This window comes from Panthera onca, chromosome F1 (assembly GCF_046562875.1).
Source record: "Panthera onca isolate mPanOnc1 chromosome F1, mPanOnc1 haplotype 2, whole genome shotgun sequence".
NCBI classification, from domain to species: domain Eukaryota; kingdom Metazoa; phylum Chordata; class Mammalia; order Carnivora; family Felidae; genus Panthera; species Panthera onca.
The window spans coordinates 33,193,362-33,220,882 of record NC_138355.1 but is presented as its reverse complement, the minus strand read 5'-3'; the positions used below and the strand labels follow the sequence as shown (position 1 = coordinate 33,220,882).

Here is a 27,521-nt window from a genome sequence, read left to right as displayed (position 1 = left end):
TAGATTTTCATATTTGCTTCTGGATCCACTTGGTGGTGACACATTGCTTTAATTGAAGTATATGGAGAAAATTCAGGGTCATGCAGATGATGTAGTTGAAAAAGGGAGGAGTATTTTAATAGCTTTTCAGATAATTGAAGATACACCCAAACTTAGTAAGTGGTAATTTCTTAAAAGTTTAGTTGCATTATGGAATCTGAAATCCTATCAACAAACCTTTGGTACTTTGTTATATTAGAATTCATTATTTTGGACTTTGTTGTATTAAAATTCATTAATCTGTCTTAAATTTGAATGCATCTTTTACCTGTGCATGAGCTTGTAATATCATGCGTTGGTCACATGAAAAATATCGGTTCCCTTAGTTATGCAGATGTTGCATATGTTGACCCATTTAATTGTATAATATCCCCAAATGGTTAATAGTACCACAGATCTTTAAAGGAAATATTTTAAGTATTAGAAAGCTGTCAAGCTTGCAGCGACTTAATGCCTTGAATTCCACCACTGACAACAATGCTATTGGTAGTTTTCCTTGAGGATTGGGCCCACTTTATTTATGTGGGTTTTTTTCTAATTTTTATTTTTTCTTAATGTTTATTTATTTTTGAGAGAGACAGAGACAGAATGCAAGTGGGTTAGGGGCAGAGAGAGAGGGAGACGTAGAATCCGAAGCAGGCTCCAGGGACTGAGCTGTCAGCCCAGAGCCCGAGGCAGGGCTCGAACTCACGGACCGCGAGATCGTGACCTGAGCCACCCAGGCACCCTGTTTATGTGGGTTTTGTCTTGTTTTGTTTTGTTTTGAGGAAGTTTCTGCCAGATATCCAAATCTCAATGGTTGTAGTTTTTTTTTTTTTTTCTAGAAATGATCTCAAGAGTTGAAATTTAATAAAGTTAATAATTTTTATTGCTTCATCAAGGTCATTCTTAAGTGAAACTGGCATTTAAAAATTTTTTTAGTCTGAGTGAGTAGCAGTCAGGAGTATGGTGATTACTAGTAAGCATAGCTTGGTGCCGTTGTCTTGATTCATGCTCCGAGGTTTGTGGTTTTACTGCCATTGCTTTTAGTTGATCTGTGCAGATGTCGGTGTGGTGAAAAATGCAACTGTTGTCTTTTTTTTAATTTTTATTATTTTTTTTAATTTTTAATTTTTATTTTTTTTAACATTTATTCATTTTTGAGACAGAGCATGAACGGGGGAAGGTCAGAGGGAGAGGGAGACACAGAATCCAAAACAGGCTCCAGGCTCTGAGCTGTCAGCACAGAGCCCGACGCGGGGCTCGAACTCACAGACCGCGAGATCATGACCTGAGCCGAAGTCGGACGTCCAACCGACTGAGCCACCCAGGCACCCCAAGTGTTGTCTTAATAGTATTATGAAAATGGTTCTGACCTTGTTGATCCCTTGCAAGGCCTTTAGGGAACCCCAGCAGTCTGCAGATCACATTTTGAGAATGTACACACACACAATTGTGTGCACACATAGGTACATGCATATGGGTGTTCTTTGCAGCATTTTCATAGAAGAAAACTGCACATAAGCTGAATTTTCTCATTATGTGATTGTACAGATATGCCATAATGTTTAGCCAATTAATGGACTTATTTAGCTATTTGAAATATACTGGTGTGGAAAGATGTCCAAGCTATATTTTTTTAGACACAGACAACAAATGTTGCACAGCAATACATTTGGTGAGATCCCATCTGTGTTTGAATAGACATACATAATTGTGTGAAGACATAATCTGCACACGTTTGTGTAATGTATGGACCCCCTCAGGGTGTGGGAGGAGGGAAATTTTATTTTATACCTTCTGTACTGTGGAATTTAACTGCATCCGTATATCTTTAATATTGGGAGGTTCACAGCCCTGCTTCTTAAACAAACGCTTGTCACTGAGTAAAAGGGAGTGGTTTCTAAACGGGTCGAGATTTGTGGCTGCTATTGCTGTTGCTAATGGATTATCTTCAACTTTTCTCCACATCATTACGTATTGTAGAATGAAAGTTTCTTATTAATCTTAATAAGTAAGCAACTTATCTCTCTTAGTAAATGGTACAGTCCATTTGTAATACTTGATAACTGCAGTGAACCCTGCAGGCAGCAGCTGTGGTTGGGGTGGGGGTGGATTGTTGGTTAATCGTCTATATTTTTAACTCCTCTCACATTTTTACTATGTAAACTTCAGTAGCAAAAGAGAATCCTGTTGCAATTTACACAGCCATCAAAAATGTAGTGACTATTCTCGTGGTATAGTGAAAAAAAGAACATGCCTTTTGGAATCAGATGGCTTTAGGCCCAGATCTTCTAACCATTATTTACTAGCAGTGTGGCTGTATACAAATTAACATCTGAGTCTATTTTCTTACTGTTAAGATCGGGATAATACCTTTGTGTTCTGTGGATTATCTGCCACGTGTCTAGCTCAGTGCTCGACACATACCTGCTATTGTTAGCTATCCTCTGTTGCTCAGTTTACCTCTAATGTACCTCTGGTGCTCAGTTTACCTCTAATGCTCTCTTGTGTCTCTGACTTTAGTGTTGTACTGCTCTGCTGTGAACTTTCTTGTTAGCCTCTCAGACCATAAGATGTCTCCTTACTTAGGAAGTTTTCCATTTCCTTTAGGCTTAGTTGTTTTCCCCTTCCAGTTGTACATCTCACCGGTAGGTATATCACTGGACTTATTTTTTTCAATTGTTTTTAATTTGCAGAATTTTTAAGATTACAGAAAAACCTGCAGAAGAATAGTGTGGTAAATACTTTTATACCTTCAGCCCTAGTCCATTGATTGTTAACAATTTGCCACATTTTTGATAACTCTCTATGTATCTCTTGTTTTCTTTCTGAACCATTCGAGGATAAGTTGCAGATATTGTAACATTTCACTGCTGCGTTTCATGTATCTATCCCCTATAACCATAATCCCATATCACACTCAAGAAATTTAACACTGATACAATGGTATTATCACATATGCAGTCCATATTCATATTTCCTCAGTTGTTCTAAAAATGTCCTTTTTAGGTTTGTTTTTGGATCTAGGATCATGCCTCTAGGATAATCTAGAGTATTCCTGTACATTTTTTTGTCTTTCATGACAATGACATTTTTAAAGTGTGTAAGACATTTGTTTTGTAGGTTTCAAAGTCTCCACCTGTCTGATTGCTTTCTCAGGACTAGATCATTGTTTTGTATGTTTTGTTAGATCTGTTATCACACTTTGATTTCCTATGAGAAAGAGAAAAGCAGTTCCTGACAGCTAAGAGAGAGAATTGGCCTGGTGCTACCTATTCATTTGACCTTGGTGTTTCCTAGAGTTGGTCTGGCATTCACATCTAGGCTGTGGTGTTCTCCTGTTGAACATAAGCAGTTTTACAGAAACATTAGACAGGGCCACTCTGTGTCCTTGGATCAAGACAAAAGCAAGACCATAGACAAGATCATGTCTGAACACAGACAAAAACATCAACATTGGTAAAGTCACAAAAATGATCAAGCATATCTTCATCCTTGCTACCGTGACTATTGCTTCTTTATAAATTATAACCTTAGCTTCTCTTCATTCTTCTTGCCTCATAGTAAGATTTATTAAAATTAGGATTATAGAATTAGATAGAATTCATAGAACCATAGAGTTATCTCTACTTTCCAACAGAATCAGCACCAAAGCCCCTACTTCTTTAAACCTTTCCCAAAAGTACCTAACACAAGCCCGTATCCTGTAAATCCATTCTAACACCCTCTTCATGAAATCCTCCAGGGTTCCCAGTGGCATGCATTTTCCCTCGTTACAAGGAGTAATTAATCCAGCTCATTCATTTACAGGTATATTCTTGGTGCTGTTGACTAGAGAGAATTCACACCCAAGAACCTTGGCCTCTCGGGGTGCCTGGGTAGCTCAGTCGGTTGAGTGTTGGACTCTGATTTTGGCTCCGGTCATAATTCCAGGGTCATGGGATGGAGCCCCGTGTTGGGCTCCGCACTGAGCATAGAGCCTGCTTGAGATATTCTCTCTCTCCCTCCCTCTCTCTCTCTCCCTCCCTCTCTCTCTCTCTCTCCCTCTCTCCCCCTCTCCCCCTCTCCCCCTCTCCCCATCCCCTCTCCCTCCCTCCCCCCTCCCCACTTCCCTTCCTCTCTCCTCTCCCACTAGCATATGTGCTCTTTCTTTCAAAAAAATAATTAAAAATAATATTAAAAAAAAAAAAAGAATCTTGACCTCTCTTTGTTTTTACCCTGAATGAATTTTTGATTCAGTTAAGAATCAGCATCAAGCTTTTCTAGCTAGTTTCTTACTGGTCAAGGACAGCTTTTTGTTCCATATAACCAGTTTTTGATTGTTGACATTTGCATTTTTAAAAAGTTGCAAGCTCTGATATCCAGATGTTGTTCTACATAGAAAAAAAAAGAATATTCCAAAGATAGCTTATAAATCAAAGAGAGACACCCTTATTTCCAGTGATTTACCAGCTTAAATAGAATGTTTGAATCTAATTTTTCCTCCCACAGCTTTTAATAAAGAAAACATTGTTGGGTAATTGGGAGTGGGGGACTGGCTTATATATAATGTATACGTACACACGAATAATATAGTATATAATATTGCACAGGGGCGCCTGGGTGGCTCAGTTGGTTAAGCGTCCGCCTTTGGCTCAGGTCATGATCTTGTGGTCCGTGAGTTCGAGCCCTGCGTCAGGCTCTGTGCTGACAGCTCAGAGCCTGGAGCCTGTTTCAGATTCTGTGTCTCCCTCTCTCTCTGACCCTCCCCCGTTCATGCTGTCTCTCCCTGTCTCAAAAATAAATAAATGTTAAAAAAAATTAAAAAAATATATAATATTGCACAGGAAACCTTCTTATGAAAAGTATGTTTTGCATTTTCTATTGCAAATTACTTATAATTTTTCTACTCTGTTCACAGGAAAATAAACATTGACCCTGTGAATGGAAATAAAAAGTGGTGATAAAGAAGTACCTGTTTATGATTTCTCATTGTTGCTGCTTTCAAGTGCAGTTTAGATGATACTAAAGGACCAACAACTAGAGAATAGCCACTAGGGTGTTGGCTGCCATTAGGATGCCTTTTGGATCTTGCTACTTTTTTTTTTTTTTTAACGTTTTTTTTTTAATTTATTTTTGAGACAGAGAGAGACAGAGCATGAATGGGGAGGGTCAGAGAGAGGAGACACAGAATCCGAAACAGGCTCTAGGCTCTGAGCCATCAGCACAGAGCCTGACGCGGGGGCTGAACTCACGAACTGCGAGATCATGACCTGAGCCAAAGTCGGACACTTAACCGACTGAGCCACCCGGGCGCCCCAAAAATTTTAAAATTAGGTGGCTTTGTTAAATACATTAAGGCCAGTAGTTATTCGATTAAAATTCATCTGCTTCTTTTTTGTTTATGTTACAAATAGTATTTTTTGTTACTGTTATTCTGAAATATCTTAAGAACAAAGAAGTGAGCATGTTCTTTCATCGTATTTGTTCTGATGGTAGGATTCAGTGTAATTGAACCTTGTAATACATAAGCCTTTATTTTTGGTTGTGTTCCATTCTGAAAAATATTTTAATTCATTTCTGCTTGTCCAAGTTTAGTGGAATGGAAATGCATAGATCAATAGAAGTACAACAAAGATGTGCTTTAATCTTTTTGGAAGTTGATACACTCATTGCTTGTATTTTAGTCTAGCTTAATAGGGAGGTTGATTACTCTTAGGATTGAAGCTCCCAAATTCATATGTATTTGTTTTAGCTACTAAATAATTTTTTTAGGATGTCATTAAAAAGTAGCGAGTTTTCTATTAAAATTTCTCAACAAGTACATAGTGCATTTAAAGATAATATCAGGTAGTCTTGTGGATTAAAATATAGTATGATTTTTTTGTACATTTCCTGGATTTTTCTATAGATGTTCACAAAATTATTAATGCTCATAGGCACTGGAATTAACTTTTTTGTTTAAAGCTTAAACATATTGGACTTTAGTCATAAGTACCATTGTATTCTTAGTTTCTTATTTAGACAAGAAGGAATAATGGATATTTAACTGTTATTTTAACCTGTTTGGCCAGTAGATTTTTCCCAAGACTGAATAACCTAGATTTTTTTCAGGCCAGAAAATTTGCTTTACGGGTAGGGGCTCTTGGAAGTTTGTTTCCAGATAATATTATTGATAGATAAGCTAGCACATCATTTTAGATTTTTTATTGGGAGAATTGAGTTTAATTGAATTGTTGCATATGACATGCGAACTAATAGAAACATAGATTTAGCATAACGTATATTAGGTTTGGTTTCTTATGACAAAACTTAAAACCAGATAGAGGTCAATTTCTTTCTCATGGTATGAGATCCAAAGGTAGCTTTAGGCAGGGCAGCTCTACAGTAATCAGGAATCCAAGTTCCTGCCTTGTTGCTCTGTCATTTTTAACCTCCCATGTCATAGTTCTTCCTAGAAAGGGACAAGGAAAAAGAAGAAAAGGCTATCTCTTTTTTTTTTTTTTTTTAATTTATTTTTGGGACAGAGAGACAGAGCATGAACGGGGGAGGGGCAGAGAGAGAGGGAGACACAGAATCGGAAACAGGCTCCAGGCTCCAGGCTCCGAGCCATCAGCCCAGAGCCTGACACGGGGCTCGAACTCACGGACCGCGAGATCGTGACCTGGCTGAAGTCGGACGCTTAACCGACTGCGCCACCCAGGCGCCCCAGAAAAGGCTATCTCTTAAAGAGATTTTCAGGATGCCACAATATAACTTTTTTGTCTGTTATTGGCTAGAACTCAGTCCATGTCCACATATAACCGTTGCAAGGCAAGCTGGCAGTGTAGTGGTTTCTTGAGGGGGTGGGGGTTGCCGTGTCCACTGTTAGAAATTGGGGATTATTTTACTAAGGAAGAAGGTACGAACAGATACTGGGCTGGCAACTGGCAGCCTGTTGTATAGTATAAATAAAGCAGTGTTTTGAATGTTAGAGATCCTCTAATTGACTGCCGCTTGCCTGTTAACCTTTACTGGGCTCTGGGCTCTTTGATGATGCTGATAAAAGTTAGAGACTCGTTCCCTAGGAAGATGTAGCTGTGGACACATGCGTGGAATTTTGTAGGATTGCTGTCTTTGGAACTCATCCATTAAGGCAAGCAGTTTATTTATGGATCACTGTTAAGATTTTTTATTAATGAAAAATGACTATCTTCTAGGAAAGAATGTTCTACTGTTAAAAGACCGTTCTTTCTCACTGACATAGTCAAGTATGAGTTAATTAGCAGGCTCTGTATGCTAGATATTGTGATGATACTTCAACATTCAGAGGCATCGTGATTAATTTCTTAAGTGCTAGCTATGTGCCTGTCATAGGACTGGAAGTCTTAAGTACATTGTTTATTTTCTCCATTTTACAAATGAAGAAATTACCTAAGATTTTATAGCTAGTGAGTGAGAGAGCTGGAATTTACACCCAGGTCTAACTCTAAAACCATTTCTGTTAGTGTTCATGAAGTAGACACTTCCCCATAAGCATGAGACGCATTGAGCTGAGGGTATTTAGCGGTTCAGTGTCAAATTCTTGTCTTGGTTCACATAATGAGGAATCTCTTTGTGCCTCAGTTTTCTGTTCACGTTCTGCAGAGCCACTTAAAATGTGATGGTGCTCCTCTTTTTATTTTGTATTTTTAAGCCTGAATTGCAATCAGTATGATACGTGAGCTATGACAAATGTCAACCGGTATTCTGATCTAAGAGTAGTACAAAATAATCATATTTTAAAATGTCTTATCAGCATTCAAATTGCATATAGCATTGAAAAAAATTCTATGAAAACCACCTCTCGATCACCTTGTAAATCGGAGCTCACTGGTGCTGTGAGTACTGTCTTTCTTTCCATAAGCCTGCTGTCACGCGCACATGGAGTTTGGCTTAAAAGCTTTTTGCTTCAAGCTGAGGGTTTTGACCCCACTGATATACAGATGTTCTCATAATTTCCTCTCTTCAGCTCCTTTATAAATCAAAAAGAGTGGGAAAAGGGAAAATTATATGAGTAATTACAGTATGAAATTACTGTGGAAAACCATTTCATTTCTTTATAATTCTCTTTTCAACTTGAGTTTCAAATCACCAGCTTCTTAAACGTTAAGTTTCTTACATTGACAGGCCTTCGACTATGGCTGCACCACTGATTTATCAGTTGACACTTCTGCCTTTTGTTTTATGAGAAACATTATTTTCTTTCTTAGTGAGAGTACCTCTGACTCCGATTGTGCAGACTTGACTTTAGAAGACTGTGTAGTAAGGCAGTGATAGGCCTGTCACTTCTTTCTGATCTGGGAACGTAAACTTTCACTAACTGGCGTTTGATCCTTCCTTCCTTAAGTCTTGATTCTTATTTCATTCTAGGACGATTTGATGAAACTGTCATCGAAGAGAGAAGACAGTGTGCAGAAGATTTGCTACAGTTCTCTGCCAATATCCCCGCTCTTTATAACAGTAAACAGCTTGAAGATTTTTTCAAGGTTTGACAGTCTTTCTGAAATATTTTGTACTTTATTAAATATTTCTGTTTTCTAATTTGTCGTAAGGCAGGCTTCAAGTTTGGTTTTTTTTTTTTTTTTTTACAAAACGTCACTTACTATTGGATTTCATTACTCACTGAAATAAGTAGAAGTTAGTAGCTAAACAACAATGTCTTTGGCATATCTTCTCATTTTAGTGTAGAAATGGATAAGATTTTTGATTCATAGGTTTTAAAAAATTGGTGCAGAGGGCTTAGAGATTATCTCATTCACTCTATCATAATTGAAATACATTAAAAAAATTTAAGTATCATGAAATTTCAGTTGCTGCCTTCACTTTTCAAGGTGTCTTTCAGTGGTAGACTCTTTGGGATAGAAACCACTATAAGTTGATACTCAATTTGTTTTAATTGTACTACTTTATATTAGAGATAGACCAAAAATGGTCACTATACAATTTTAGAGAAGTAGGTTAGTACAAATTATCTTACCAGAATCATTGGATATGAGTATTTTCAGTTTCTTGACACGTAAGGTTTTCATTCTGAGTTCTTTATCATTTTAATTAAAAATTTTTTTAATGTTTATTTATTTTTGAGAGAGAGAGAGAGAGAGAGAGAAAGCGGGGGAGGTGCACAGAGAGAGGGAGACACAGAGTCAGAAGCATGCTTCAGGTTCCAAGCTAACAGCACAGAGCCTGATGCAGGGCTTCAACCCACAAACTGTGAGGTCGTGACCTGAGCCAAAGTCTGACCCTCAACTGACTGAGCCACCCAGGTGCCCCATGAGTTCTTCATAATTTTATATAATTTTACAGTTTTCTGATTTATTCTGCATTGAACCTGTGCAAGTCGTCAGTTGGTATCAATGTCTTTAATGACCACAGTTTTCCTATTGCCTTTAGACTTCTAGAAAAAAGCTAGGTGATTGTGCCGTACTTGTTTTTTTCCTTCTTTGTGTAAATGTAATTTATTTGTATAAATGCAATTTGTTAGAACATACAGCCAGTGAGGTATATGAGTAGTGGGAGTTTTACATTTCCTGATGGCAGTGGATCTACCAAAGGAAAATATTTTTTATGAAAAATATTTTATGAAAATAAAATATGAAAATATTTTAATTTACTGAAGAGAGTTGATGTTTTGAAAAATATTACAGACTTATGACTTTACGGTAATAGAAATAGTAATAGGAAAGTTTATAGTAACAAGATTTCTAGTGATTGACTTCGTTGCTTAATTTTTCATTACTGTGTGAACTAGGCCAAGATGATGAATGTGGCTTTGTTTATGGTATACTGCAGATCTTTAGGATAGAAGGCCAAATCAAATTGGTACAGTATTTGCCCTTTGTTGTTCTTGGTTACAACCGTATCTATGTGGCAAGGAGTCTATGCTTATAGAAAAAGGCGGCTTTATTAAGCAAGAAGGATATGACTTTATAGAAGTTGTGAAAAGCAGTCATGCAAATTATCACATGCCAAGGGCTAAAAAAAATCAGTCTAGGAAAACAGGAGTCAGATCTTAGACCTTGAAGAATTTAAATAAAAGTTACCTGTTCATTCTGTTTCCTTTGGATCTGGCAATTCCTGATTATAACTGCTGCTGGATGATACTTACTTTTTAGGCTTTGTGCAGTGAGAGACAGAAGAAGAGAAAAGAATACATTGGGCACTTCAAGGGAAGTCAAGCTAGTTTTAGAAAATGTATTAGAAATACTTTAGGTAGTCCGCTGGGCAAGAGAGGGATACTCATTGGGTATTATCACAGCAGTAGTAGTCAGTCTCTAAATAAACAACGAAAAAGCTTAACCGTATTAACTTAAACAAGAAAGGGATGTCTTTGTCTCTTACAACGGGAAGTTGAGTGAGGAAGATAGGATGTCGCTGGCACAGAGCTCAATAATGTCCTCCAGAGCCTTAGCTTTAGCTTCCTTGTTTGGGGCGTGAAAGGAAAAGGGCCAATAAATGAATGCATGCCAGTTTTTAAAAGCTTTCCTAGACATTCTGCCTAGAGGTAGTCCTTCTTACATCCAGTAGGCCAGAACTGGGTTACAGGACTGTCCGTAGCTTCAGAAAAGTCTGGGTGTGTGACTCTTTTGGCTTTCTAGTTCTGATTGTGGATGAAGGTATGAACGGGAGGTTTTTGGGTAGTCAGGTCACAGGGTGTGCTACAATAACGTGTAGGTTTTTTGTTTGTGTGTTTGTTTGTGGAAACCTTGATGGTATTTACTACATTGCAAATGACCACATAGTCAAATGATTTGATTTTTTTTTTTTAACATACACAGGAGTAGAAGGAGTGCTACAAAGTGCTAGAATGAGCCTCTGTTACTCATTACTCATCTTAAAAAATTACCAGTTTATTGCCAAATGTTTTTCATCTATACCTTTCCATGTGTATTCTTTGCTGTTTATGTATATGTATGTATGTATGTATATATGCATTTACAGTTTTATTGACATGCTTTAAAATTTACCAATTGTAAGTGTACCATTCAGTGACTTTCAGTAAATTTATAGCGTTGTACAACTGTCACATTTCTGCCACCTAAGCAAGTTTCTCTGTGCCCCTTTACTGGCAGTCTCCTTTTCCAGCCCCATCCCTAGGTAACTACTTACCTGTTTTCTGACTATAGATTTACCTTTTCAGGACATTTCAATTACACAGAATCACACAGTATGTGGTCTTTTGTTCTGGTTTCTTTCACTTAATGTTTTCACATAATGTTTTGAGTTTTATCCACATTCTATCACGTATCAGTCTTCTGTTCCTTTATGTCGCTGGAAAGTATTCTATTATATAGATCATACTACGTTTTGTTTATCCATTGGCAAATTGACAGACATTTGGTTTGTTTTCAGTTTTTTGGGCCTTTGTCTAGTATTGCTGCCAACAAATCTGTGTGTAGATATACGTTTTCATGTCTCTTGGGTAGATTCTGAAGAGTGGAATTGCTGGGTCTTATGGGAAGTTTATGTTTTTACGAAACTGCCAAACTGTTCTCCAGAGTGACCATACTGTTTTAGATTCCCCAGCAATGTATGAAGGCTCTGGTTCTTACTCAATTTTACCAACACTTAGTATTGTATGATTTTTAAATTTATAGTTTTTCTAGTATGTATATCGTGGTATTTCACTGTAATTTCCATTTCCTAATGGCTAATGATGATGAGCTTGTTTTCAAGCTCAAGTTTACTTCTTCAAGTTCATTCAAGTTTATTTCTTGACTTTTGACGTCTTCTATTGATCTGCGTGCCTGTTTTTATAACAGTACTGTATTGTCTTGATTATTGTAGTTTTATAACAAGTTTTGAAATTGGATAGTATAAGTTGTCTCACTTTATTCATACTTTTTCAGAATTGTTACAGTGATTTTGAATCCTTTGAATTTCCATAAAAATTTTAGCATCAGCTTGTCCATAACAACAAGAAATTCTGGTGGAATTTTGGTCGGAATTGTATTAAGTCTATAGTTTGGGGAAAATTATTATTTTAACAACATTGTCTTCCAACCCCATGAACATGAAATGACTCCATTTATTTAGGAGTTCTTTAATTAGTCTCAGCAGTGTTTTACAGTTTTCAGTGTATAAGTCTGGCCCTTCTTTGGTTAAAATTACTCTAAGCATTTTATGCTGTCGTGAGTGGTTTACAGGTTTAATCCATGTTGCAGCATGTATCAATACTCCATTCCTTTCTGGTGCCTATATAGTATTCCTTTGTATGGCTAGTGGATATGCTACATTTTGTTTTTCCATTCATCAATTGATGCACATTTGGGTTGTCTCTCCCTTTTGGTTATTATGAATGATGTTGTTAATGACTATTGGCATGTAAGTTTTTTGTGTGGACATACCTTTTCATTTCTCTTAGGTATATACATAGTATTGGAATTGATCTGGGAGGATTTCAAATTTTAATTCAGTTTATTTACTTGTTATAGGTCTATCATGATATTCTCTTTCTACTTGAATCAACTTTGGTAACTTGTCCCTTCCCAGGAATTTTTCATCTAAATTGTGTAATTTGTTGGCATAAATTGTTCATAGCATTCCCCCAGAACACCTTTGATTTCTATGGGTATGTTAGTGATGTCCCTCTTTCATTCATGATTTTGGTAATTTGTATCTGGTGTATTTTTTTTCTTGGTCAGTCTACCTAAAAGTTTGATATTTTTGTTGATTTTTTTCAAAAGACCAACTTGGTTTCATTACTTTCTCTCTATTTTCTCTATTTTATTTTGATTTCTGCTCTCTAAACTTTATTTCTTTCCTTTTGCTTGCTTTGGATTTACTTTGTTCTTTATCTAATTCTTTAGTTCCTTAAAGTGGAAGTTTAGATTACTGATTTGAGATGGTTATTCTTATCTAACATGGGTGTTTACAAGTATAAATTTTTCTTTTAGCACTACTTGAGCCTCATCCCATAGCCTTTTTACACTTTGTTTTTATTTTTATTCAGTTTAATGCATTTTCTGCTTTCGTGATTTTTTTCTGTAGACTCTCGTTATTTAGAAAAATGTTCTTTAATTTCCAAGTATTTGTTAATTTTTAAAGTTTCTTTTATTGTTGAATTCTAATTTTGTTTTCTTGTGGTCGTGGTCAGAACGCATGTTTGATTTCAGTTCTTTTAAATATATTTAGACCTGATTTATTTCTTAGCATATGAACTATCCTGGAGAATGTTGCATGTGTGCTTGGAAGGAATATATATTCTGTTGTCAGATGGAATTTTATGTAAATTTTAGTTAGTTCAAGTTAGTTGTTAGTGATCTTTAAGACTTCTGTATCTTTGCTAGTTTTCTGTCTAGTTCTGTCAATTATTAAGAGTAAGATATTGAAACCTCCAGTTAATTGTTGAAGTTTCTTTCTTTTTCCTTTTTCTTTTTTTAATGTTTGTTTATTTTTTTTATTTTTTTTAAATTTTTTATTTTTTTTAACGTTTATTTTTGAGACAGAGAGAGACAGAGCATGAACGGGGGAGGGGCAGGAGAGGGAGACACAGAATCAGAAGCAGGCTCCAGGCTCCGAGCCATCAGCCCAGAGCCCGACGCGGGGCTCGAACTCACGGACCGTGAGATCGTGACCTGAGCCGAACGAAGTCGGACGCTTAACCGAGTGAGCCACCTAGGCGCCCCAATGTTTGTTTATTTTTGAGAGAGAGAGAGAGAGTCGGTTAAACGTCCGACTTCGGCTCAGGTCATGATCTCCCAGTGAGTTCGAGCCCTGTGTCAGTCTCTGTGCTAACAGCTCAGATCCTGGAGCCTGCTTCCGATTCTGTGTCTCCCTCTCTCTCTCTGCCTCTCTCCCACTCACGCCTCTGTCTCTTTCTCTCTCAAAAGGAAATAAACATTAAAAAAATTTTAATTGGCAGTGTGTAACTGCTGATATCTCTTCTCAATTTTAAATTTTTATTGTATTTTTAAACCTCGCTAACTAGGGGTTAGTCCTGTAACAGCATAGCTTAGTGGTCAGCCAGTGATTGGTCTTTGTATTTAAACACTTTGTTCCAGTGTATGCTTCTTCCATATGCTGATGTTTCTTGATATATTTTCAGAGTTCAAGCAGTTTTTAAGTTTGCCCTGGATTTTGCTTATCTTTGAGATCTCTTGCATTTCCTCTGTGTGTGTGCGCACCATTGTGGCTTGTTGGGGGTTTGTAGATAGCTTGATTCTTCTCTAGTCTCTCCTGTATGGGTGAGTAGAGAGCTTGTTAAGAACCCCTATGGTTGTGTACTTTCTGTAACTCCCTGTGAAATGTCTGGCTAATACGCTGGTCCTTTGCTTGCTGGAACCTCATGCTTGCTGAGCCACTGTGCATTGGTGCTGGGATCGCTACTATTACTGATAATAATACTCTTTGGGGTGGACGACTTCTGTGCTTCAGTCCAAATCATGCTTGCCTCCACTGCAAGTGAATCTGCTGAATTTCAAGGCTTGCCTTGCCCTTGTATAATTACCATGGGAACCCAGCTGGGACAGAAGGTGGGAGCAACCCCAGGCAAGAATACCACAGACTCCCACAGTTCTTACCTGTGATTTTGTGGTTTTTTATGGGTAACCACTTCTTCATTCGTTGTATGTTTTTGGTCAATTTCCAGGCACTCAGATGGTCGTTTTGACATTTTTCTCCAGTTATATCTTTGTCTTTTGGGGAGAGCATTTGCTGATCTACTTATTCTGTTATACCTGGACTCCTTCACCCCTAGGTTGACATTTCATTAACAAAAAACTTTGAGATGCTGTGTAATAAATTTCTTTCTACTGCATAGTAAAGAACGCCTAGTGGTTAATGTTTTTGATTGAGAGATTAAAATAGCAATTAATCTAGAGATTTAATGTAGAGATTAAAATACAATTGTGGTGTATTTCTCCACTACTTCCCTTGAGTTCCTATGGAAAGTTTTTTATTATTTTGTTTAATTAAAGATTTATTCTGTATTTGTTGTTTATTAAATGAAGTAAATAAAATTTCTCTAAGATTATGAGCTAAAATAGCTTTTTGTATTCTTTAGTATTGTGTTTTTATTTTATCTTGGAAACAGATCTATATCAGCTAATATTAACAAATAAAAAATGAGTGCTTATGTTGTTCTAAACACTTTACATGTATAAAGTCTTTTAGTCCTGACAACATATTAAGTTATAAATAATAATTCCATTTTATAGATAGGTAACAAAGTCCACATCTCTGATAGTAGAAGAGGTAGTTAATGGTTGAAAGGCACTTTCTGTAAACTGAGATTATAAATAAAATCAGCTTTGTCTGGTAAAATTCTCAGAATATTTGCAGATTTGCTTAAGATTTGGTTTATGGCTTAGTCTAAAATAGAGACTCTTCTTTTTTGGAGAAAAATTCAGATACAAACTGTGATTTGAATATTTTAATTCACAAATAGAATAAAGTGTATAAATTCTTGCTTCTAAAGGGAATAATTGTTTTTAAAGTTTCAGTTCATTTAACACTCTGGGAAGTAAAATTTGGTAATTTTAGAGGAACCATTTCAAATTTCTCTTTCTTAAAGATAAGCTGGTAGGGAGACTTTTGATTATAACTAAAGATAGTTAAGTTCTTTGTGCTGAAGGAGAGAGGAAAAAGGGGTCTTGTATTTTTCGTGGGTTTTACTATCCTGGTAGTAGTGTTTGGGGACTTAGAACTATTGGTGGAAGGTAGAATGAAAGATGTTACAGAGCAAAAGAGCTATTATTTTAGTTACAGTTATTTAAGGATTTTAAGTCCTTATACTCATGATTGAAACAGTCATAAAACCACAGCACAAAACATACCAGCACCACTTTCTTGATAAATAGCATTCTCTAGTTGCACACGGAGTGAGAGAAAACAGTTTTTGAAGGTTGAATTTGCAAACCTAGATACAGAATTAAAATAATGGTCATATAAGGAATCACAATAGTTTTTATATTTTATTAAAATATAGTTATTTTATTGTTATTATAAATGTGTTGCTTTGGGGCACCTGGGTGGCTTAGTCAATTAAGTGTCCGACTTTGGCTCAAGTCATGATGTCATGGTTCGTGGGTTCGAGCCCTGTGTCAGGCTCTGTGCTGACAGCTCAGAGCCTGGAGCCTGCTTCAGATTCTGTGTCTCCCTCTCTCTCTGCCCCTCCCCTGTTCATGCTCTCTCTCTGTCTCTCAAAAATAATAAATAAACATTTAAAAAATGTGTTGCTTTAATACAAATATCTTAGGTTTGTTTAGTTTTATATTATGTCTAAATAGGTTTCAAATTTAGGGTGCTTCTGGAATCACTGAGGTGCTATGTGATATATGTTAGTTTTTAATTTGATAAAATTAAATGACTTCTAATAGAGTCCCATCATTTATCACTAAATAGAATGACCAGACACTAAGGATGTTGAGTAATAGTCTGTAGCTGGTGTGTGTGTGTGTGTGTGTTCTGCATTTTTTAAATGAGTACTTTTGATAGGTTTTTATACATATGCTTTTATAAAAAGGCACATGATATAAACATGATAATATTCCTTTTGAATTCACATTGGTTAATGCTAGATTTTAATAATAGATTTTTTTTAGAATAGTTTAGTTTACAGAAAAACTGTGAGGAAAATATAGTGCTTTTCTGTATACCCCTTTCCCTTTCACAGAGATTCCCCTATTATTAACATCTTGCATTGGTGTGGTACATTTTTACAGTTGATGAATCAATATTGATATTTCTATTGATTTTTTAAAGGCAAATGTAATCTGGTTTAACAGATGAATGGTTTCTGTAATCCTTATACGTACTCAGTTGAGATAACTATTGTTAATTTATTACTCATTTAAAAATAAAACCCTTACTGACAATGATACACAATTATTCTTTTTTTAGGGTGGAATAGTTAATGATGGTTCTGAATTGATTGGACCTGCGGAAGCTTATTCGGATTCCCTTGTTGACAGCTTTCCTGAGTGTAGTACTGAAGGTAGGATATTTTAATTTTTTTTCATTGCAGTGGTTTTGACTGCAGAAGACTATAAATCGTATTTGAATTGCAAAAGAATAGATGGCTGTAGGAATTTGAGAGTATTTTATCAATTCTAAGATGCTTTTTGTTCTTCATGTTTTAATATCACCTAGTATCACTTGATGCGTGATATTGGGTTGATGATACCTTCTTACATTTAATTGACAGCTTTTTTCTTTCTTAGTGATATATAAAATAATGATTTATCCTACAACTAATGGCATATTAGATTTGATGAAATATGGCATAATAAGTGTTCAGAATTTATATTGTCTGGTGTAAGAATACCTTGCTAAAGTTTATTTAGCAGCAACTGACTTTCAGACAATTAATTTCAAAACTGGCTTTAAAAGTTTAGTCATGTTCCTAGAAAGAGTAAACCTAAGGCAGTTCTAGTGTTTTTAGTATGTTTTATAATAACATAAGTCTAAACCAAAGCAGTTTTTTAAATTCTAATCACTTTAGGGGCGCCTGGGTGGCGCAGTCGGTTAAGCGTCCGACTTCAGCCAGGTCACGATCTCACGGTCCATGAGTTCGAGCCCCGCGTCAGGCTCTGGGCTGATGGCTCGGAGCCTGGAGCCTGTTTCCGATTCTGTGTCTCCCTCTCTCTCTGCCCCTCCCCCGTTCATGCTATGTCTCTCTCTGTCCCAAAAATAAATAAAAAACGTTGAAAAAAAAAAATTAAAAAAAAAAAAAATTCTAATCACTTTAATTCAAGAATGCATAATCTCTTGTTTTATTCCTTTGTTAAGCCATCCCTGAATTTTTATGAAGATTTAAAATACATACATTTTGGTCTTTAGATTTCCTTAGCTAGTTTTCATCCAGGGAAGATTTTGGAATGAAAAAAAAAAAAAAAAAAGATTTGGGGATAGGAAGGGAGAGTCTTTAAAAATAGGTAATTAGATTTGTTTGAAGTGGCTTAGGTTTGGTTTATATAAAAGTAAAATCATAGACTAGCTATTTCTTGATCGCTTTCATGAATAACAGTTTGGCTGAGGAGGATGCTTTACGACTCTAATATGGGAGGTAGCCGTAATCTCATTGTAGTGATGTTTTTGTGGGGATATGTACTGATGTCATACATCAACAGACACACTGGTATAGATTTCTTGCTGTACATTGGCATCTTAATTTGGTAGGAACAGCAAATTCCCATTCGATGTGTAGGTGGAATCTTTTGGTGCTACCACACTGAGAAGTGATGAGCTCTTCTTGTTTTTCACGGTGGCTCCCATTGACTTAAAAGCGAAGTCTGTTCACTTACGCCTAGTGTTCTGTGTTTTGTATGGGCACCTTAGGCCCAGCGGTTTCCATTAGATCCTCAATACTTTTGACTCCATACTAAATCATAAATCAGCCAAGGTTGTAGAAAAACATTGCTTACAGTAATTTGTTCACATGTATTTATTTACATTGTACATATTTATAATCCATTATGTTTTTCGGAAAAAACAAATACCTTTTTCCTGTGACCTGTTTTATCTGTGATCCTTGCTAGGCTTTGGAAAACCTACTCCCTGCTGGGGATCCCAATGTGAGTGTTTCTAGAGCTAGTTTCTTGGAAGGTAACTTATTCGGGATAACCAGATCTGGCTGTTGCCTCAGAGATACTCTGTTCCTGAGAAGAGGGAGAAGGTATTTTCTCCCTGTAAATGTGGTGATTTGGTGACATCCAATAGTGGACAAATAGAGTTACAAAGATTCATAGGAGAGTGTTCAATGAGGAGTACAGTTTTTAGAAATTTTAGAATGTTTCTTAGTTTCTCTCCTTTTGTGTTTTGTTGTAGGAATCTAAGGTTACGTGATTTGGGAATTGTTATATTCTTTTAATATTCATAATGATCCTTTTTTACTAGGTGAGAGTCAGCCATGATGGGAGATGTATATCTCAGGAACCTATTCTAGTGTAAGGTCGTCATGGATGGGAACGATACATAGGTCTTTTGTCCTTTTTTATAGTCTGGAAGAGAAGAGAGGAGCATTATTATTAGGAATGAGTTTTCTTGGGATGGTGTTCTAGAATATGGAAGAATGTTCAGAGTTCAAATGTGACTATGGTAAAAATGTGGTAAAAAAAAAAAAAAATAGGATGAGGTTGTAATTTGTTGTCCAGAGTGGGAGAGTTCTGAGAAGTAAAGAGGGTACTTTAATAAGTACAAGACAACAAGCTGAAACTAGGACTGCCTCTGGTACACTGGGGCCATATGGGCCATTCTTCCTAAAACAGTTGTTTTGGAATTTACCTTTTGAAGTTTCAAAAAGATGGGTTTTCCTTGAAAGGATTTATCTTTTTTTTTTTTCCTAGTTTTATTTATTTGAGAGAAAGCGTGGGCGAGCCGAGGTGGGGGAGAGGGACAGAGAGAGAGGGAGAGAGAGAATCCCTTCCCACCCCCATGCAGGGCTTGACCTTACAAACCATGACATCATGACCTGAGCTGAAATCAAGAGTCCGACGCCCCACCTACTGAGCCACCCAGGTGCCCCACGAAAGGATTTATCTTTTAGGAATATGCTTTTATGAGAGAAATTAGGGGCTACCTTTTTGTTAAAAACATCAGAAAAGACTTACGCTACCTAAAAGTAATACTGACATTTTATCCTTTCAGTGCATAGCTTAGTTTCCAGCTGTATTACCATCTCTGAAACACACTGTGATCCATGAAGAATGCAAAACATGGAACTGGAAAGGCAGTTAAAGCTTAGATTTTTTTTAATCCCCCCTCCCTTTAAAAGCCTTTACGCCTGACTAATTAATCCTGCTGAAAGACCTTGTTGACAAATACAGATCGGAGTGTCAAACAGCTTGCAAATTCATTGTTATTTGAGAGGGGAAATGACTTTTAAATATCATGAGATTGTCTGGCATACTGGGTAAGTGGAAGATATACTTTCCTACCAAAAGGTCTGCAAACCCCAGAGACAACCAAGGGAGAGGGCCTGTGCTAGCAAAAGAGCAGGGAAAGCTGGCAGCCCGCCAAGCCCCACAGGTATTCAGTGAAACAGAGGGTTGTAGAGGGATTGTGGTGGCAAGTGCTCAGGGTTTGGATTTAGAGCCAAAATGAGAGGAGGTGATTCACTCCATAACATCTCCTCTGAGTGTAGTATTTTAAACGGTGTTTCAAAGGTGTATTCATTTTTCACACTTGTGATTTAGTTTGCCAGTGAAATGAGCCAGAGGGGCAAATCTTAATATATAGTCTGCTGTTTCAAGGTCCTTCGGTAGAGTTAGAATGACATGGCAAGTATATCACCTCTCAGAGAACAGATGTAGAGGCTAAGTGATCATTATTTTTATTAGTACCATAAAAATGCAATCAACAGGTCTTAATTTACCTTGAAGGAAAGTTTTCTGAGGAAAACATAAAGAGCTGGATTAATGACTTTGAAAAAAATTGTCATTTGATTGTAATGGGATAGTGGAAACCCCTTTAAGGTTCCATAAAACCAATAATTTGGTGATTAACTGGTAAGTGTATTTTATCTAATATGAAATTGAGAATTATAAAATTATTCAGTAGGTTTTTAGATAAAAAGTTTATATTGTTTTATGTTTTTAAAATGAAATGCTGGTTACTTTTCATATCCTTTGTCCAGAGAAATTAAACTATATATATATTTAAAGATGAAAGAAGATTTACTTGATTGTTAACATCTTATTTCCTTTTTAAACTTGCATCTTTTCGTTTGATTAAACTTAGCTATGAAGTTACCATGACATTTGTAGAAACCTGGCCAAAATGGTGCATGGGAATTGAGCTTCTTGACATGTTTCTCTCATCTGTTGGCCCGTTTGAAGGATGTAGGTTGCTTTACTGCCATGATGGCCTTGATATTGGAGCCTTTGATGTTGGTAGACTCTCATCTGGTAACCTGTGTCATTTCCTCTTCCTAATACGTGACTTGACTTCCTTTGCAGTTGTGGGAGGGACATTTTCCAGGTGTACGCAGCAAACCAGAGAAAATAATTAGATGATCGTAATCACAAATAGAAACTGAGAGGTCAGTTTCTTATATGTAAGATCTCATGTGTGGAATATTCTTCAATGTCTCCTGGGAGTAGCCAGATCTACCTTTGTGTGTGTGTGTGTGTGTGTGTGGCCTGTAAATTGTGGATTAAGAGCTCCCTGGATGTTCAATTGTAGCAATTGTAGACACAAGAAAGAATCTATTAAGCTGTCTTGAATGAACCATTTTAGAGTAGATGAGATGTACATTTTGAGAATAGCATCTATTTCTGGTCTGTGTAAGGGATCTCTAAAATCATTCTCAGTTCAAGATTTGTATTTTTATTTGATGGCGGGATAAGAATTCTTTCCATTAAATCTTGAAGATTAGAGGTAAACTGTATTAATTTGGATAATTTTGATTAGTTTTAAAGCATTAAGGGAGACTAATTAGAAAAGTGTCTAGTTATTTAAGTTTGAGAAAAAATCTTCTGTATCAAAGTGTCATTTTATTATTATATTTTTCTTTTTATTATTTGTATTTCATTTGGTTGATTCATAGTTGATGCTTTCAGGCAGGTTCGTTTTAAAAAGGAATATTCTTAAGTTGGTTCACCACTTAGTAGCCTAAATCTATTTTTGAGACGAACTTGAAGTGTGTGCACCATGGAGTAGTGTAAGATGACCAAAATACAGAAAGCCTAATTGAAAGGAATTTTAAATTTAAAGTAGGATTTAGTGCAAGTATCCACTAGGTGGCACCATGAGAACCCTAAATCTTGTTATTGCGATTATTCTAGGCCCTCTTGTATTATGATAGAGTATGCTTATTCAGTTAGAAGTTCCTTTTTCTCTTAAGTGCTTATCTGCCTAACGTTTATCTATTTTCCCTTGTTAGTTGAATTTTCTTTGGTGAAGGAGTTTAAAATAGGTAAAAAAGAACAGATTACTATTCTCAAGATAAACATAAATGAGAAGGTGTCATTGTATGTGTGCATGTAAAACAAATGATACAAATTATAAATATTGACTCTTATAAACCCTAGGGCTATTGAGGATAATATTGGATTTTAGGGGTTGGATGGGGCAAATAAAAAAAATTGATAATATGTCATGGGAAGTATTTGAGAGTAGAAAGAACATCAAGAATGACACAGATAAATCCCTTATTCCACAATTAAAAATTGGAATTTCAGAGAAGTTAAGCCATGTGCCTAAGGCAGTCTAGGCACTCCGGGTATTCAGTAGCAATCATAAAAAATATATTTTGAAAGTAGAGATTTAGTTTTATGGAGAGGGAGGCAGTGAGAATACATATTTGGTATAGAACTCCCAGTGTGAGCGGCTTGTGCTCTGGTAGCAGGATTGATTTGCAGAGATTATGGAGAGTAGCAGCATAAGAAGTTCATTAGATAGAAAGGAAAGCCAACTCATAGATCTTTGTTGTTCATGAGAAGATAACAGTATTACGGCTGTAATTTTGATTGATATGTTACTTTCTGAACTTATTCCGTTTTTCACCAAATATGCAGTAGATATTCTCATCCTCTTTTCATAAATTTTCAAGGGTGAAACAAAGACTTGTCCCCAGGACATTATAAAAATGTGAAATATCAAAAGAATGGTACTTCTTAGTAACAGTGGCTATTTCTAAATGATAAGTTGATAATCAGGTACAGGAATCTTAATTATGAGATTTGGGTATTCGCCTAAAATCATATTTATAAGGGCTTGTTTCTTAATGGAGATTGATATGTATGTCTTCTCCCTCAGGGTGACCTTTGTTCTGCTGGCTAGATATTTTGCTTTGTGTGTGAAGCATGAGTCATTGCTACTAGGAAAAGTAGAAATTCCCTTTCGTTGACTGAACCTCAGTGCTCAGTGAAAGCTATCAGCTAATAATAATGAGGCCATGTATTTTATATATAGTTGACCATGAGAGACCACCTGTTGTTCTAAAGGAAACCGATCTCTTTTTGCAGATGGTCTTCAAATACAGATTTCTGATAGTTTATAGTATAAAGATTTATTCTATAGCAACTCAACCTTTTCCCCTGGTGCCTGTCTTTCAGAGGTGGTGTCCTAGACAGATTTCACTAGACTGCCCTACTCTGAGCAGTTCAAAGCACAGAAGGTGAAGGTAGGTAGGTGAACTGGGATGCTATATAAACCCCTCATGTCTGTAGCTGCTTTTTAACCGGTCACCTGGGGCCCTCTAATAGCCCTGAGACTTGAATCTCTGTGATATGAACCTGGAGGCAGAACGCTTTCATAGAACCTTTGACTCTTCCCCCTCCCATCCCTTCCCAAAAAGGCTTAGGTTTTTGTCTTGATGGTGTTGGTGAAGGATGTACCTTTTACTCTCATGATGGCTCCAGAGGGCCCCTTTAAACATGGATTGACTTCAGGTTGGTTTAACTTTTGACAAATAGTGTCTGAATTGTCAGTTGTTGCCCTGCCTTATCCACAGTGTTCTTCCTACTCACCTTAACTGAGAACCTCTTGTTTGCTGCTCTATCTTATTAGCTTTCTTTCTGGGTTTTAGGAAGCTAGTCTCCACTTTCTGTGATATTTCTATGTAGCTTTGTATAAAACAGGTTGAATGACAGGACCGTGAATTCAAGGAGGTGAGCAAGCACTGTGATAAGTAGCTGTATTAAGGATATAAGGTGAAAAAAACTAGGTACTGAGTGTGTGTGTGTGTGTGTGTGCGCGTGTGTGTATAAATAATTCATTACTGTGGTAGTGAAAGGGGAGCGTTCTTGAGGTGATTGGGGAATACTTCATTGAGAAGAAGGGAATTTAGAAATTGCTTAAATGCAGAAGAGATTTCCTAGAAGATGATTGGTTGCAGTGTATGGTTGAGATATGATAGGGTTCGGCTTATGATATGGTTGAGATATGGTAGGGTGCATCTTAAGAGGAGAATTAAAGGAAGAAGGTAGGCGAGGAAGAAATGTCAAGGGTTAGTCTGCTTCAGACAAATCTGTCTGTAATCGTTTCTGTCCTCTCTCTTAAGTTAGGAATTCCTTGGCACTGGCTGCTGGGTGATACGTATGGGCCTATATTGCATAAATTATGTTTGTATAGCATATATTCGTTCACAAACAGATTCCCAGTTTTAGCCCTTGTTGCATCTCCTTTGATAGCCTTCAAATACAGAGCCTTAAGAGCTTGTCATACACATGTAAGTGATGTGGTAAGAGTCACCTGTAATCCCACCATACAGAGAAAATTACTGTTAGGCTACCTCTCTAGCCTTTTTTTCTGGTTTTGTTTTAAAATTAGAATTATAGTATATGTATATACTGCTTTGCAGTTTATTATTTTTGCATAATAGATCATTAATACTTTAGCATTAAATATTCGTTTGTAACGTAATTTTTAATAGCTGTATAATATTTTATCAAAGGGATGTACCATAATCTCTTATTGTTAGGAATTTGTTATTTCCAAATTTTCACTAATTTTTGTGATGATTATTCTCAAATATAGATCTTTGATCGTATCTCTGGTTATTTTTGGTATAATTGTTGAATTTCTGGGTCAAAGGTATAAAGATTTTCTGCATCTGATATGCATTGTCAAATTGTCTTCCAAAAGGGTTAAATCAGAAGTCTTTTTGCTTCCCTTTGCTCCTCTCGTAGTTGGGCTAGAAAAATTCCTCTTTCTAACATGCTAGTTTTTCTTTGCTCACTTTGAAAGATTCTTCATTTAGAATTAGGTAGAATTTGGAAAGGAAATTATTTGAATATTATTATTAATTATTACTTTATTTCATTATCTGATATTCTTCCCAGGTATTTTGCTGGTCTTGCTCTTCTGATCCAATTTTATGTAATCATGATTTCCTTTGCTAACAAAATAAGATTGGAAAGGTAAGAGAGGAAATAAGACTATGCCACTAGATTTTTGTGGTCAAAAGCCAAGAAACTGAGTACACATAATTTTACCCCTTTGCCCTTTGGTATTATTGTTCCTGTTCGAAAGGAAAATCAGGCAAAACATGAAACAGTACAGTGTGATAGATGATGTGAAGGTTATAGTGACAAGACACTGGAGAGCAGACAAAAGATCTATAACAGTGTTTCCTTTCTTTTATGATTAGCTGTGTAAACCAGAACTTATTTTTTAAACTTTGTCTATTTGTTTATTAATATCAATGGACCAGGTTATATAATACCCCCATTTAAGGAAATAAGTGTGCATTGGAATATATAAAATGTTTTGAAATCATTAAAAAAAATCTTTTATGAAATTTATATATTTCTCAGAACAGTGGTTAAATAATTTTGTAGATTGCTGTAAAAGATTCTGATTTTGAAGAGCTGTCTGTACAGTTGAAATGTCAGAGATTGAAAAGATTTCCACCAGATCCAATGAATCTCTTCTCAGCTTGTGGATTTAATGAAGTGTTTTGCTTGTAGGAAACAAAATTAGTTCTTTATGGGCATTCCACGGATTTGAGAAAAGCCCCTGAAAACAGGATATGTTGACAGGGTGCCAAAGTAGTGTCTAAAGTTGATTTGAAATTTGAGTTTAGCTGCCAGTAACATGTTTTTACCCTAACTTACTTTATTTGAAATGAAGTAAGCAATTTAAGTCTATAATAAGTTGACAAACTATGGCCTGTGGGCCAAATCTGACCTGCCACTTGTTTTTATGTGACCTAATAGCTAAAAATGGTTTTTACATTTTAAAATGATTGACAGTATTCAAAAGGATATTATTTTATGGCATGTGAAAATTACATGGAATTCACATTTCAACATCCATAAATAAAGTGTTACTGGAACACAGCCATGCGTATTCATTTACATATTATCTGTGGCTGCTTTTGTACTACAACAACAGAGTTGATTTGTTGTGACATAGATCATGTGGCCCACAAAACCTAAAATATTCACTCTCTGGTCCTCAGAAAAGAAGTTTGCTGATCCCTATTCTAGAATTGTATAGTCTAATCTACCTTTAAGTTTGGCTTAGGATATGATCTTGAGGAAATAATTTTCTTTTTAATATATTGTCTTTTCTGAGGAACTTGGAAGTCAACATTCAATGGTGATGCAGATTGCATAGCTGTTCCCAAATTTAATTTGTATGTAACTCTATTGTCAATCTTATTGAATGATATATAGATCAGTGGCTCTCCAAGTATGGTCTTTAGACCCTTGGGTATTTTAGAGATCTTCTCAGGGGGTCACCAAGGCAGAAATTATTTTTGCAATAGTCTAGGAAATTATTTGCCTTTTTCACTGTGTTGACATTTGCACTAATGATGCAAAAGCAATGATAGGTAAAACTGCCTTGCCTGAGCGTGAATCAAGACAGTGATACCAGACCGTTACAGGAATCATGCTGCATACTTGCAGTAATGCCAATGCTAATTTTACCTAAGAATGCCCATGATAAAGCAGTAAAAACTATTAATTTTTATCAAATCTCCACCCTTTGCTACATGTCTTTCTTATATTCTGTGTGAAAAAATGGAAGTATACATAAAACACATCTGCCTAACTGAATTGCCATGGTTGTCTTGAGGAAGAGCACTTGCTTGAGCTATGAACTAGCAGCTTTTCTCTTGGGACATCATTTTTGCTTGAAAGAACAATTGACAGACAAACTGTCATTATTCAGATTTGGGTATTTGGCAAATGGTTTTCAAACGCAAACAAAGTGAGCTGACACTTTAAGGAAAACAGCTGACAGTGTTTGTTGCCAATGATAAACTTTGAGTTTTCAGTGCCAGATTAGAATCCTGGAGAACCTTTTTTTTTTTTTTTTTTTTTTTTTTTTCTTTTTTAAAGTAATCTTTACATCTAATGAGGGTTTTGAACTCCGGACCCTGCGATCAAGAGTCATACGCTCTACCACCTGATGCCAGCCAGATGCCTGAATCTTGGAGAACTTGTATCTGCTACTTTGAGCTTGACAGTTCCCCAAGACCTAAAGAATATTCTGCTGAGATTGGTGGTGATAGTAACAAATGTGATTTGTCACTATAACTCAGGGAACCAGTACTTTCAAAATGTCCAATGTGTGATGCACACATTCAGTGTGCAAGACAGATCAATGGAGTTGAATGTAATAGAAACACATTTCACTGACAAGAATTTATATTCTATATGGCAACTAAGCTTTAAGAAACTACCACTTGTCAAGTTTTGGTATAGTATCAAAAAACAATATCCACAAGTATTTGAAAAGGCTGCTAAAATATTCACCCCATTTTCGGTTACATATCTATTATGCAAGATCTTCCTCAAATCTTTCAACCAGGGCAACATCCGACAACAGATTGAGTGCAAAATCATAATATGAGAATCTAGTCATCTTCAATTAAAAAGATTTGTACAAATGTAAAACATTGTCACCATTCTTATTAAATACTTTTTTGCTTTGGAGAATATAGTTATTTTGAACAAAAATTACATTACATGTAGTGGGCTTTAATGTTTACTTAAAATTAGTCTATTTTAAATAGATATTTACAGGTATAATCCACAGGTATAGTTTTTAGATATTTACAGGTATAATCCACAAAAAGAAGCTTTTTTGAGGTTCTCAATTATTTTAAG

The 27,521-nt window shown here is 36.1% G+C and overlaps 1 protein-coding gene across 14 annotated transcripts in view; it reads left to right on the top strand.

Moving 5' to 3' along the window:
• RPS6KC1 (ribosomal protein S6 kinase C1) overlaps positions 1–27,521 on the top strand; it is a 317,521-nt gene that overhangs the window by 26,309 nt on the left and 263,691 nt on the right. For 12 of the 14 annotated variants that reach the window (XM_078440686.2, XM_078440687.2, XM_078440681.2 and 9 more), the window contains exons 4-5: positions 8,392–8,507; positions 16,861–16,954. In XM_078440686.2, the coding sequence (XP_078296812.2) occupies positions 8,392–8,507; positions 16,861–16,954 (210 nt within the window). Of the gene's footprint in view, positions 1–8,391; positions 8,508–16,860; positions 16,955–23,017; positions 23,084–24,743; positions 24,822–27,521 lie in introns of those variants that run through there. The other 2 variants (XM_078440691.2, XM_078440690.2) reach the window with 2 other exon arrangements.